The 15,815-nt window shown below is 38.2% G+C and overlaps 1 protein-coding gene across 1 annotated transcript in view; it reads right to left on the minus strand.

Moving 5' to 3' along the window:
• LOC128373891 (CUB and sushi domain-containing protein 3-like) overlaps window positions 1–15,815 on the minus strand; it is a 276,110-nt gene that overhangs the window by 232,025 nt on the left and 28,270 nt on the right. Inside the window, exon 2 of the mRNA XM_053334086.1 lies at window positions 14,279–14,391. Coding sequence (XP_053190061.1) covers window positions 14,279–14,391 — 113 coding nt within the window. The remainder of the gene's footprint in view (window positions 1–14,278; window positions 14,392–15,815) is intronic.

A 15,815-nucleotide genomic window follows, 5' to 3' on the forward strand; every position in this document is an offset into this window, starting at 1 on the left:
TAAGACGTTTGACAGCCATTTACTGTAATTACATTATGCAGGCATCAAATTGATACATTGTGTGGACAGTCAGTGAAGGCCTAACACTGAGAGCTTTGGCAGCTATTTTTCGTATCATACCATTATAAAATTATGTACAATGATCTGGATAACAAGCTAATGTCATTTGCTCTTGACAAAGGCGAGATGATACTCTTTTGGAGTTCAACTTCTTCCTGAATTTCACTGCAAACCTCACACATTGTTGGTTGCTTTATGTATTAGAGGGTTTATATGGGCATTCTTTGGTATCACGCATTTATCTTGCCCATCAAGACAATGATGTATTCAATACAGTGCAAGTTTTAAGTATTTGATAATCTCCATACTTGCAACAAAAATGGTAGTCATTTTTCCTTGACATTGGGACTAGGGATGGCTCGATACAACTTTTTCATGTCCGATACCGATACTGCAACTTGGAGCATGTAACCTCTGTGGTTGAACTGTATGTAAAACAAGCAACACTAAATGCAACAAGGAGACATTATGCCTATATGGGTTCCCAATCCGACCATTTTTATTATATTATTTTATCATTATTAACCACAATTACCACAATTATGAAATGCTAAGTTTATACAGTCTGTGACTGTGACCCTAACAAAAGTAATATTTTACAAATCTGCATTATATAAACGAAAAACGAAATTCGTTAAAGCAAGTCATTTGGCGACTTCTAAGTCATTCAGTTAAACTAAGTCTGTTCTATAGCTGCTCCGCTGGAGAGGCTGCGAGCGTGAATGATCACTCGAAGTGATTGAACTCTCTTATTTTTACTGGAGTAAAGAGTTGAATCAGTATGTCTTTTTTACACAAGTACAAGTACAAGTACTTTTGCCTCCTCTGCATACCACAGAGGCAACTTTTCTCTTCCTTGCATGCAAAGTAATTCCACACAGCTGACATGATAAGAGCGTTAGGCTAATTCACTGTCACTGTCACTCGCTGCAGCAGCTGCGTTTCTGTTTACTGCATGTCGGGCAAAGTTAAGTTGAGTATTTGGTCTTAGGTATCATATCGGATGGGCTATAGTTGTTTTTTCAATGTTCGATCCTGAAATTTTGAACAATATCGGACCAATCCCAAGTATCGGATCGAGCCATCCCTAATTGGGACCCTTTAAAAAGTACAGTGACACAACTCTTTTCTGTATCATTGTATTTGATGCTTCTGGGACTTGGTCCATGTACTGTCCATCTTAAACCCTAACCCAACTCAGAAATGGAAGATGAACAGGTAGAGACATGAATTTAAAAACAGCCATATTTTCTTTCAAAACTGTGTTTCATACAATATGTCCTCCACATCTATCACCATGTGTGTGCATGTGATTGTTTTGATTGATGGCTGCATTGAAGCTGACCTTGCAGCAGTTGGAACAGTGAGGAGCTGCATTCACACTGTAGATGAAGAAACACACACACACACACACACACACACACACACTTTATGTCACACACAGCTTTTAAACAGCAACTAGAACTAGAAAGCACTGAGCACATTGCATTATTACGGGGAGCTCCACCTCTTTTCATTTATAATGTCATGGTCCTTCTTCTGCTCTCTCAGTACAGATTTGTTTTTCTATCATTCTTAATTTTCCCTTTTTTCCTTTATTTTCTTCTCATTTTCCTCTTCTTCTCACTGCTTTTTGTTACTCTTAACATACTATATCCTTCTCATCCATCTTACTCCTCTCAAATTCTCACACTTGGCTGCTACATACACATGGGAATACATAGAGCACTCACACGCACACGCACTCACACACACACACACACACACACACACAGACACACACATACCATCCAGGACTGGAAAACCACTATTCTCCAGGGACAGAACTGACATATTCCTTCTCATTTTAAATGTATGAATTGCGCCACAACTGTACATGTTTCTAAGCACACACGTATACGTATGGTGTGTACTGACGGTGATAACAATGAGTAGTGAGCAGTGTACACTCTGTGGGACAAAAGAGGACAGAGAGAAATAAACACAGATACAAAGTAAGAAGAAGAAAGAAAAGCTGATAACTGTGTTAAAACTACAAGTACACACCATGATGTTGTCACTAGTATCTGTATTCCCCCACCCCCACCCCCCCCACCCCCCCTTGGCCTCTTGGCATATCACATAGTGGGAACATTTTAAATATCAACTCATATTTTGTCAGCAATACACTAACCTGGAAGAAAAAAGTAATCAAATGTTTATTCTTTGTTGATGACACTATATTGTTATCCCGAGTACCATCAATGGATAAAACAAATCTTAGTTTTTCAATAAATTAGAAAGCATCAACTAAGTGGTAGAAACTGAAAATATAGCAATATCTATATGGCAAGGCATAATAACACAACCAGACAGGAGAAGAAAATTATACTCCCATCACAAATAGGGATGGCTAGACCCAAATTGTCTCCTCTTGCTGCGTTAGTATAAAAAATGAGACAAAATATTTCAATATATTTATAAACATACTATTTATGGACAAAAAAAGAAATCTTTTTGCCAATTCTCGTAATTTCATAATTTCAGGTTTACATTAAGGTACAGCTTTGTCAACCAGCCTCTACTATCATGGTCACCTTCTCTTTCCTACGATGCCATTAACTAACCTGGATTCAGTTGTTGAATTGAGGGAGGAAGAATGGACTAAGTGACAGAAAGAGTGAGAGAAGAGAGACAGATGGATGGTAGATGATAGAAGAGTGGATATTGTCAGTCCCCTCGGGTCTCTTTGATAAAGATCAGAGCAACTGCAGCCTGAATGTCACTCACATATGCAATGCTGAAGATGCACAGCCACACACAAATACAAACACTGTCCAATATACACCACTGAAGCATGCCCACATAAGAGTGTGCACACAGGCACACCTTCACTTACCTTGACTTTAACACTCAGATCATGTTCAAGTCAAAGAGACCAGAGTCAAAATCAATCAAGTCAAGTGCTGATAAGGGATCAAGGACTGAGAGAAACAAATGGTGAAATGCTACCTTTAAATTTGTATGCAAACAGTTTTCTAACTGAGAAATAGCCCCATGAAATGCTAGTGTTCAGTCTTCAGTGGAACTTTGTCTATCAGCTGCACAATCATTCATTGGCTTCTGTTCACTGCTGTGACTTGTAAAGCTGAACTCTGCTGAAATTCAATTAAACTCCCCCTACCCAAAAAAATAACAAAAACAAAACAACAACAATTAAAAAACATTGTATTGACAAAGAGTTTGCCAACAAAGCACATCAGTGGCTCCTAACACTGTGATTTATAGAGCCAGAGGGAGCAATGACCTTCCAGGAAAAGGCCAAATTTACTATCCTGTTAATTCTGGCCCTTTTTGGTTTAGTTAACAGAGTTTTCTCCTAATTTTTAGGCTGCAAGTCAAGTCCCTTGATCACTCTCCATAAGTTCAGGCTCATGTGTTGAAACATTTTGATGGTGGTTTCTGATTTACACATAGAGTGATAACAACCACACATTTATCAGCCCTTGTCTGCCTTCTACAATGTAGTTTCCAAGTGTCATCATTCAGCCATGGCAGTATTTTAAAAAATAAATTACTTGGCACACAACGATCCTTGTACAATAAAACAAAATAAAAACCCACTAAATATCTCACATATGTTCATCCTATGTTTCTGATTTGCAATTACCTTTCATTAGATCAATTTCCTTAATCATCCATATATTAGCATTGCTTTTGTCAACATTTCATCTTGGCCTCTTACCACTTTATTGTTTTTTTCTTTTTTTTTTCGGTTCGGTTTCCATCATTTGCAGGGATCTTGTGTCAAAGTTAGTCTAGGCTTGAGAGACAGCCAATACATAGCATTTGTCCATTCAATTCAATTGTTAAATACATTCAAAAAGTTCTCAATCAATTCATTCAATTCAACTAAATATTTACTATGTATTTGTTTCTGTACTTTGCAAGTTTTGAGCTGACTGAATGAACTCCTCTCATCAATGTCTCCCTAACAATCATCTTTTTAGCATTGTGAATTTGAGGAAATCCGTGCCAAATAAGAGAACTCTAAATTTCAAAGGGTAATCTGGCAACTCTGGTAAATGCCAGATGGGTCAGATCACTTAGTGGGACACATGGCCACCAGTAATGTGGGAAAAATAATTGTGGGAAGAAAAAATAAAAGACTTGGCAGCAACGGCCCACTTGAACAGTTATTGGATCTGATTGGGGGTTACATGGTCCCAATAGTCAACAGACCGCCTATACTGTGAGGCAGATGCATGGAGTGCTACCATCATCCTCCCCCCACACCAGATCAAAATCCCTGATGCATTTTCAGGCCAGGTGAGCAGGGGTGCATTAACATCACTGGAGGCTCCTGGGCTACAGAACGTTATGAGCCACCCTGCACCCCCGCTATAGGACTTTATGAGCCCCCCACCCCTAAGTGGTTCACACACTATATTTTGCCTATAAAAACTCAATACAAGGTCATCTTTGGCTCTGTGCCATTTGTTTGTATCATTGTATGTACCAATGTATGTACCATTAACTATGTGCATTTCACTTTTGCAAATGAGCCAACATATACTCACCCACACACACAATTACATCAGCACAATACTTCACTTAGGCTAGTAATAACTGTTCCATAGGCTATGCAACAAATCAAATATATTGCAAGCAAATAACTGATTAATCTCTGTGCCATTTATTTATTTAATTTATGTAGGCCTAACATTAACTATGTGCATTTCATTTTTGCAAAAACATGCACTCACACACACATGCACGCACAATTACATCACAACAATTACAACGCCACTTGGGTGTCAACGCTTCATTATTGCTAACTATTAGGCTATGTGTCGTCTTGCCTGTCGCTTTGTGTGCCGTCTACTAAGCTGCGTGTTGGATATATATGGCGGGGGGGGGGCTCTCAGTGTTGTACCATCCCCATCACTTTTACCACCAAATGTCACTGTAGTGCAGCGTTATGTGCGTTACGGTCGAGTGCATCCATCCATGTAATGTCAGAGGTCAAGCAGTAAATATTCAAATCAAGACAGAAAGAATAGCCAATACAAATAGATAAAAGTCCCAAAAAAGAAAAAAAAAAAAAGTGAAGCGGAAAAGGTAAGAGATAAAAATAAAGACAATCTTGAGGCTGATACTGCAAAATGTTTTAAGTTGAGATGCCGCAGCCTAACAAAATTATGTCAGCATGCCTAGCTGCAGTGATAACATTAACAATCCACTGCAAAAGGAAAAGGAGGAGGACAGGACAGATGAACAGGCTGATTCCAGTGGGGAGCAGGGGCATGAAGAGGAGGCCACTGCTGAGGAAGAGCAAAAGGTGCATGACAACCTCTCAGCAGGTGAAACTGCTAGCTCATGTAGTGACAGTGTTAACAGCGGAGCTATGCCAGAGGGGATTCATCATACTGAGGACCCTGTCCCACTGGGGCAGAATTATGTTATCTGTTTTGGAAGAATATGTGGTAAGAACAAGCACCAAGGACATAGAAGATGGAAATGGGAAGAATGGGATCTGGTGAATAAGGTCCTCCATGGATATAGTTTATAGACTGATAACTACCTTACTGGACTGAGATACTAATTCCTCTAGACCCTCTCCATTATGTAAGCGCATCTTTTCAACGTTTTAAAATTTAAAATTTAAAATTGATCAAGAATAGATTACAGAGCACTACATCTCAAGAGAATCCTGAAGCATTCATGCTTATGGCTACAGAAAAAGACATTGTTATGGTTTTGGACACTGATGGAATAATTAACATGAGAAGAATGCGCTGATGAGACATCTTCTCACTGCCCAAGGTAGGACATGTTATTCAATTCTATTTGTTGCTTGATGCTGTTGTGCTTTGCTGTTTTTTGACATGACTGTTATTATGGCTTAGCTCATTAGTCACTCTGATCCTGCTCCAATAGGGTGCAGACATGCTGCTTATCACAGCCTGACAATAGCAGTGAATGAACATTTAAATAAGGTCAGTAACATGAAATCCTGACTGTTAATCCAGATGTTTGAATTGCATCAGATCAGCTGTGAGCACAATGTTGGATGATTGACTATAGAGCAGTGTTAATTACTGTCCAATTTCAGACACATTTCCAGATCATCATTAGGCTAGGCCTAAAGGAAAGCTTTTGTCCAAGATGAATATTAAGTTTTGGCTATTTTGTTTGATGATGACAGCATTGCATTTTTTTCACAGACTACATCCATGATATATTATTGTCATGTCATATTTATTTTATTTATGAAGTAACAAATTGTAGCACAAGTGCAACGAGATTTGGATTGCCCATATCAACTGTCAAATAAATAAAATCCTAAATACGCCTCTTGGGGAGCTGACATTTCCTTTAGGCATTATTCTATGAAACCCTATAAGTAGGTGCCAACTTAATATATATAGCTGTATATATGCTATAAAGGGTAGTTTGGTATTGCTTTATGCAACTCATAAGTGTGCATGATGGAGAAAAATGGGGACGGTCCAAACGGAAATTTCCAGGACCAAATTTTAGTTGTAGTCTGACCCTAAACAGATCTGAACTTCAAAGAGACAGAACTGCTATTACAGTATCAAAAACAAGTAAGTGTAGTATTAAGACTAAAAAGTGACTCCAAAAAGATACATTTAATTTTTACATGGTGAAGGTGAATGAGTAGAAAATATCACAACAATATACCATCAGGGTCTGCAGTCTCTTTTTTGTGCTGCCTTGTGATGCCCAAATCCAGAACAGGATTAAGTGTTTCGAATGTCACCAGAATGTAATATTTAAAAAAAGATCTTACTTAACCAGACTAAAAAGAAAATTGTCCGAAGCTGACCAGCCAGGAAGAATAAAATAATGGATGACAATTTTATAGATACAGAGTCCTGACCTCTAGAGTAAGTGAAGTGAAGATTTCCACTTGCCCCCTTCTCAAAAATCTAAATAATGTATATCATGATGTAGAGGAATAGGTTCAGGGAATCACTGTATGACCAGAAGGCCACTGGATTGGCTGGAAACCTCTGTTAGTAAGAAATACTTTTCATGATGTTATGGAAGCGATGGATAAATGCCCAGATGGAAATGGGTCCATCAATGCTGCTGACATCTGGCCGGTGAGAGCTCCCAGAGCGTTTAACCTGCTGCCAGCGACTTCTGTTTGTTTGCAAAAATACAATTTCAACCCAAAAAATAAAATGAAGGGTAAGGAGTGAACAGACTGAAAGGTCATCCATCCTTTTATCTCATCTCATTTAGACGGACTTTCTTTTAGACTTTCTGTACTCCTGCTTCAGTCAGAATTTATGCCCCAGTTCCTCTAGAGTACAACTGAACAACCTTCCCAAGGAATTTAGGCAATTTCTTAAAATAAAAAAAACAGAACAAACATGTTGATAAGATTTTATGTAACCTGTTTGAATTGTATTTGTGTTTGACAGACTTTGTAGAAGTATGTTGATTCTGCATTTGTTTACTACAGAAGAGGAAAACACCTTTGGTTGTTTTCCACTGAATGTGTTTTTTTTTTGCTCTTTCTATATTTTATTAGTCTTTGTTTATGCCTTCTCTTGAGGCACTATGTATGCTCTGGTTAGTGTAAATGGAAGCAAAAGAAATGTGTTACTATGATATCAGGAGAGTCGTGTGGGGCAGAAGTGAAAATAGGTTGGGAATGAGTGGAGTTAAATGAAATCACTGCTGACTTGTTGGTCACATGGTAGCATGTTCTAGGATGAAGAATAAGTTATTCGGTCCATGTTCTGAAGGAAATGATTACATATGGGAGCTGTGTGTCTATGCGTGTACAGTATGTATGTCCATGTCTGTACTTGTCTTTGTGTTTTTAGGCATGCAGATGCCTCTGGACTCATGGACTTGTCAATTTACTGTATATTGTATGAAAGTAGATCATGTACTTTCATGCTTTGAGGCTAACATATACCGATGTTATTTTATATGATGTGTCTATTTGTGTAGCACAAGCAAGTGTTTGAATTCCCACAGACTTCAATGTGGGAATTTCTGGCCTACATTAATATCAGAAAATGTGGCTGTTAGATGCCTGTTAGATGTCTACACTATGCTATTTCTACAATACACACTGATGTACATGTGGTCAAACCAAGCTCCAACATTTTCTTATCACATCAAAACTACTGACCTGAATGAAGGAAACATTTACATGGCTGTGACATGTCATATAAAAATTAGCAAAAACAAATGGTGGAGCAGAGGAAGACGGAATGACGAAAGAGAGTGCAGAAGTGTGTGTGTGTGTGTGTGTGTGTGTGTTCAAGTGCTGTGATAATCTGTGATTCAATGTAATGACCTCTGAAGTGATGGAAACATGACACTGTGCGTGTGTGTGTGTGTGTGTGCGCACGCGCACGTGTGTGTCTAAGTGCTTTGATAATCTGTGATTCTGTCTCATCAGCACAAATCAAACTGCCTTTGACATCACACTAAATAATAAATCACTCTTTTCCCTCTGTCTCACTCTCACACACATACACACACACACACATGCACATATACACACTATATGGTATGTGTCAGTGTTATGAATTAGTTATGACCTGACAGTCTTCAGAGGAAGTGGAAGAAATGTTCATGGAGTCCAACAATCACATCAAAGTGTATCCCACCAAACAGACAGGCTGAAAAGGATGCAGCAGCTCTCTTGTACCTTTGCCCTACCAATTGCGAAACCCCTCCCTATAGTGCGATCACCTCTGCTTAACTTTTTTCATGGACTTCTGTTTTATAATGTGTATATAATGCTTACCTCTGTACCACTTTTTCACTTAGATTCTATGATTATCCATCCATCTGTCCATATATACCCATTCATCCATCTTCATATCCCTGTCCAAGGGGCCAATGCAGCAACCTGCACAAGGTTATCCAGACATCCCTCCTTGCTATCCTCATCTTATAGCTCCTCCTGGGCTTCAGAGGAGAGTATCCTGAGGCATTCCCAGGCCAGGTGGGTTATGAAAGCCCCCCAGCACCTTCTGGCTCTGGCCCAGGGTATCCTCCTAGTTTGACATGTTTAGAATGCATCCACAGATGGAGGTCCAGGAAGCATACTAATCAGATTGCCAAATGACCTCAATTGATAGAACTGACATCAAGGTGTGTCCGACTCTGGACCTTTTACTTTTATTGTGAGCATATTTTGATATGCAAAATAGATAGGCAGAGCTGATGGCTCTGTCAACAAACATGGTACATCAGCTCTGAATCTTATTTTGCTTTACCAGGGAACTTGTCATATCCTGTTGTAGCTCGTGTTTTTTTGAAGTTATTCTCCCTTTGTGTATTTTGTTAGTTTTACTTCCTGTGTCATGTTTAGTTATTAGGCAAGGCAAGGCAGTTTTATTTATATAGCACATTTCATACACAATGGCAACTCAATGTGCTTTACATAAAACAGACATTTAACAGTAATCCCCCCCCCCCCACACACACACACACACACACACACACACACACACACTATTAATAAAAACAAAGTACAGAAAAATAGAAACGAGAGAAAAATAAAATACTAGAATAGAGCATTAAATATAAGATTGCAGCATAAAATAATGATTTGCTTTAAAATCATTAAAAGGACATAGAGTTAAAATGTAAAGTGCTTTAAAAGAACTCAATCATAACCACAGGAGAAGAGAAGTGTTTTTAATCTGGATTTAAAAATGTTCACAGTTGGGGCTGATTTCAGTTCTGCTGGTAAAAGCTGCTTCACCATGTTTAGTTTGAACTCTGGGCTCAACTATCTGACCTGAGTCAGTAGATCTCAGAGCTCTACTGGGTTTATATTCTACTAACATGTCATCATGTATTCTGGACCTAAACCATTCAGTGATTTGTAGACCAGTAGCAGAACTTAGAATCTATTCTATAGCTGACTGGGAGCCAGTGTAAAGACTTTAGAACTGGAGTAATGTGCTCTGATCTCATTGTTGATTATCCCGTGTCTATATAGGTTTTGGTTTTTAGTTCAGTCTTTGTAGTTTTGGCAGTGTTCATTTGGCCTGTGTTTTTCTGTTGAGTTGTTTTTTCCTGGTTTGGCCAATAAAGTGCCCGTTTCCCGAGACTGTCTGCCTTTTTGGGTCCATCTGCGCTGCTCACCGTGACAGAGCTGCTCATCTTTTGCCAGGTTTGCTTGAGATAGCAGAAAGAGGCAGAATTAGATGATCTTTCAACTTGCTGGATAAAAAGAATCGTGGCCAAACAGCATACCTTGCAATTAACACCACATGACTAGATGTGGTTTGCCAGATCTGAGAGCATTCTGACTGCCTTCTGCATGCATTTAAACATCCAGGTGAGATATCTCCAAAGACCCAAATTGCATTCATAACTCAGCCACAGACATCCAGTGGCCATCAGTGTCTTTGGGGCATGTGCCCAGTCCTGCAACTGTGGTTGAGGGATACAGAGTACTCTAATGAAATTAAGGATAGGAACATCCTAATGTCAAATTTGTAACATGCAAAGCCAGGTGCACAGGTTAATGGTGCATAATGCAAAATATACATGCAGACATTATTTTTAAATCTCCTGAAAAATGCTAGTATAGTCGTACATCGAACTGGACTCAATTCAAAAACATCACAATCAGCTAAATAAAAATATCATTGTAATAAAACAATCAGAAATTAAAACAAAACCTGCAACACAAAACACCTCCAACTGTTGAACCACTGCTTACACCAGAGACAAGCATTCAAAATGCATGGCATCAATAATGCACTTTAAGTTTAAGTAATTAAGGAGGGTGAATCATTATCATGATTATTAAATGACTAACTGTGCAACTCTACCATTGTAGTCACTTTACTTTTAACAATTTTTTTATAATTACTATCTGCATCTATACCAAAAGCAAGTAGTTATGTCTATGAACTTTGGTTTTGTTTTGTCTTGTATTTTTCTTCTCTCTATTCTAGAAATGTATTGTTGACAATGCTAAAATAATACCTGCAAAAATATAAAATCTGAAATGGCTCCAGTAACAGATTAGGTAGAGGGATTACATGGACAAAGGATGACTTGCCAAATATTGTCCAAATCTGGGTGGATCATTCCTTCTGAGTAAATCTCCACTTTGCTGTATAAATTTACAGCCTAGCTGTATGTTGTGGACACTAAGAGATGTTGAATATGGAAAGGTAGACACATCATCAGCATAATGTTGCATTTTTGCAAATGTCAAGTGTGGTCTGCCTCTATGTCTCACCAACTCCCCCTCACACACACACACATGCAGAGTAAGTCAAACAGCTGAATGTATCAACAGCAGGGGCTCTTCAGATAAGTCCCCTGGACGCTCTTACTGAGAGCAAATTCTATCCATGTCACACACACACACATAAATGTACACACACACATAAAGGCGCACAATCACACAGATGAACATGGGCCAAGTAACAACGAGAAACTTGTGCCAATGAATGAATCTGGGACAACTGCTTGGAAACACAAGTAGCACAAATACACACACACACACACTCAGTACACAGCATGTGTGGAGATTTATACCAAGGCACTTTGCAATCAGTGATATTGTCATTATGTGGCGCACCAGACACACATATCAACAAGATGAACACCCACCAACCCACATACAAACAAGCACTGCAGATGCCCATAGAAGGAAGCAAAGGGACGCATAGAAAGGCAGTTAAGCAGTGTGTAATTTTCAGCTGCAACCAGCTGTGACCAGACACTGCATGTGTGTGTGTGTGTGTGTGTGTGTGTGTGTGTCTGTGTGTATCTGTGTGTGAAATGTAAATACCAATTGCCAAAACCCTGAAAACAAAGTAGACCAATGGAAATTCAGCCATAATTCATTGTATTCATTTTTACCTGTTCTTTTTAGAAATTACAAAGTTTTTGACATATGAGAGGGGCATGAGCCATACCATCAATTATGTTGTGGTTACCAGTACTAACCAGTTCTCTGCCATGGGAATCTCAACATTTTCATTCTTACCACAAATTACACTTTCCTAATTACTTAACTAAGTAATTACTTAACTAAGTAATTAGGGAAACAAGACTGTATTGTCAGCATGAAAACATGAACAGCTTTTACATGACACCATTTCTTTAGAGGGAGTATTACCCACTGTGAACAATATATATATATGTGTCGGTTTTTTTTAAATTCACTTTTGAAACCATGTTTTGTCATTTTAGTTTCTTGAAAACCTATGACCAGTATTAAAGTCTAAATGGAACAGCATTTCGAGAGTATCCAATATTAGTGCTGTGACGTATTTCTGAGAGAAACAGGATAAACAGTTGGGATATAACGATGGAAGCTTGCATGTCATAATGATTCTTGGCTCTGTGCCATTAAAAGTTAAAGACTGATTGATGGGTGAATGTTATCATAGTAAACGTCATAATTTGTTTTACAGGAAGAAAACAAGATTGAATTTAGATATAAGAATGCTAAAACAAATTATTTAAATTTTTGTTTAGCTTATATTGTTAAATTGGTGCACATAATCATCTTACTGGGATAAAAAGGCATTTTTCATCTCGACTTTAATAACACAGCAAGACACAGAATGACTGACTACTTTTTGACCATATCTCACACACTACTATATATCTGTACCTGTGCATGTTTAATTATGTTGATGTGTAATTATATGATTATAATATATATGGATATAATTGATATTGGACCTCTGCGTGATGACTGCATTTTACAAAACTGTAAGTGCATAATGTATTGACTAAATTAACATCTAACACTATGTCCTTTTCAATGACATATGGATTATGTATATACAGAAGACAGTACCGTCATCTCGTCTGCAGTCTCAAATATATGTTCAGTGAATAGCAACCATCTACATAATTGTTTACTTATTTGTTTTTGCTGGTTTGCTCAGTGTTGTGCGTGCGCCTCCGGTAGACAATTATTCTCTTCTATTTTATGCTCCGGAACTAACTGCCTCATTGAGGACATCAAAGTTTTTCTAATCTAAATCTAATCTGAAATCTTTAATGCACACAGGACATGGTGCTGATACATCGTGAGTTCTAAATTTAACCATCACTTTAACCGTTTATGTCTCATCTTTCCTCTGCGAGAACACAACCATTGTCAAATTACTCAGGGCCTATTGGCAAAGGGCAAAAAGGAGTCTTGAGCTACCCGTGGAACCGGCCAAGTCCCCTCTGGAAACAACATTTTTCTTTATTGAATAAAATAAAGCTTTTGAATAGAAAATTGAACATACTAATTTACATTAACTAATAATGCAAAAATGATGTCATGTCTTAAATGTTTAATAAAACCCCATGTCTTGCAGATAAATAGTTTGGTTGCATTAGCTGAAGTTACATGATGTGAACTTTGGTGCCTAACACATTAGCTTTGGGAATGCTAACATGGATCAGACTGCTATGAACCACAAAATCTGATGGACTGGTGTCCTGTGCACAAAATACAATGTTTCTGTTCCTGCACATTTATAATACAGTCCCCCAAAATGAATTGAATTTAACAGAAAACATCAAGTCTACATCCATAAGCAACATATAACCTTACGTTTTAAAGGTTTTGTATGAAATATTTTGTGTCCTCTAAATATAATATGCCTAGCAAATGCAAGTAGGGGTTTTAGGTAAGTAAGGTAAAGGGGTTTCCTTCATTTGAAACCTAGGTGCATACCAAGGCTGAGTTGTTTTATTGTCTGGGTGTCCTTCTTACTTAGGCACATGGCTCTTAACTATATTCCTATGTGAGCTATATAATTTTACCAAAGCTTTAGTAAGTACTGTAACAGAGTCCAGTAAATGTGGTATCACTGTAATGACAAATAGTGCCACACGGTGGTATCGTTCTTTGTTGTGATGTACTAGAGTTGAGAGTTGTGCACACTGTGCCACTATATGTCTCCAACCAACATCCACAAGAGAGACTTCTCATCAGTAATGAGTTGGTGCAGGTTACACTGTCTATGTTCTACAACTCGTGATTATTGAAAAGTACTGTGTAGACTTGGCATAGTATGCTCCTGCTAACTGGCTACATGCTGCTAGCGCTCTCCACTTACAACAGCCCCATGTTACAGTGCCAAGAGTGTTTCTACATTGTTCATATTGTTGAACTATAGAGATCAGCACTGACACACAACCTATACATTCACAAATAAAACACAAAAACGACCACATACAGACACATTCTGACCTTCATAGTTGAGTTTGAAGCCATGTGCAGAGACGGCAAAGTCACTGGTCAACCTCAAAGAGAAGACATTTCCCGTACTGGTGACAGGGGGAGGAACTTGGAAGCCTGTTAACCTGTAGAAACACAGAAAAAGACATAACATGTTCACATTCAGAAAAAACTGCACCAACTACAAAACAGAGCCTTGCAGCATTTAAACTTAAAGCAACAAAGAAATTGGCATTTTGATGAACTGATACCAAAATACACATTAATCAATACAAGACAGATGTGCTGAGATGAGCTCAGAAGATATTTATTTGTTCATTTCATTTCATTTTACTTATTGGTAAGTCAACTAAAAGTCTGCCACACATTTAATATCCAGTAATGTAAATTATGTACTGGATATATTGTTAACTTTCGTGATCTTTAGTATTTTAGTTTTTGCGACACAAAAAAAAATCACACAATACAATTAAACATAAACTTTTATTACAATGCCTCTTTTATTTTAAGTTTTTTTGTGCTGTACAAGAAACTTCTCATGAACTGTAACAGCTGCTCATTACGTGAGCTGCACATATTGGCTTCCAGGAAGTGATCATCTTCTCAAACTTTGCCTGTTTGATTACACCCCTATCCCTGCTGTTTGCTCCTTCAAGTGCCACTGCCTGACATGGAGCCTCTGAGGCAGAACACAAACAACTCTCCATTATCTGAAAATATAAAGAGGAGCTGCAGTAAAACCGTCTACTGGCTTTTAAGTAAATCAAGCCACAAGATTAAAGTGTACCGACAGAAAAGTGAGCCCTGGTCAGAGAACCAGTAATACAAAAATAGACTGGTACACAGATAGGTAAAAAAAAACAAAAAAATGGAGTCAAGTAGAAAGGTAAGACTGCCTTTATCTGTACTCCATACTTTTGAGTTTGTCCTCCAAAAATAGGCCTACACACAACTACCCAGGTGTGCCTTCAGCTTTTAGATACCTTGAAATAAATGAGGAAGAGGAGAGAAGGAGGGATGTAAGGCCAGCTTTTTTTTTCCAGATATGGAAAAAAGCAAACCCTCCTGCTACCACTGCAACACATTTTTTTCTTGTCCTGCAGCTACAATCTTTTTAATTTGGCCGCTCCTTCCTTCTGTCTTTCTCTCTTGTCCTCTTTCTTTCCTCCTTTTATCTCTTTCTCTTCCCTCAATTCATTCATACCACCCTTTCCTCCAGCATTAAGTAACTTTTTCTTTGTCTTCCCTCTTTACCTCCAGACACTTTCACATACTTCCTCTTCCCTCTTTCTGTCTTCCTCTCTTCTCTCAGTGGCTTTTATTCACCAATGGCTCTCTTTTTCTACCCACCTTTCCCTTCCCTTGGCATCCATACAGCCATTTTTTTTACTTTACCTTTTCCCACTTCGTTCTTTCACCCTTTTTCCTTTCATTTCTCTACCTCACCTTACCTTACTACTTATGTTCACTTTAATTTGTTCTTACCCTTCACCTACCTTCACCCCCTTCCCTCATTCACTTAATTCAATTTTCTTGGTCACCTTAACCA

Source organism: Scomber japonicus, chromosome 15 (assembly GCF_027409825.1).
Source record: "Scomber japonicus isolate fScoJap1 chromosome 15, fScoJap1.pri, whole genome shotgun sequence".
Lineage (NCBI taxonomy): Eukaryota > Metazoa > Chordata > Actinopteri > Scombriformes > Scombridae > Scomber > Scomber japonicus.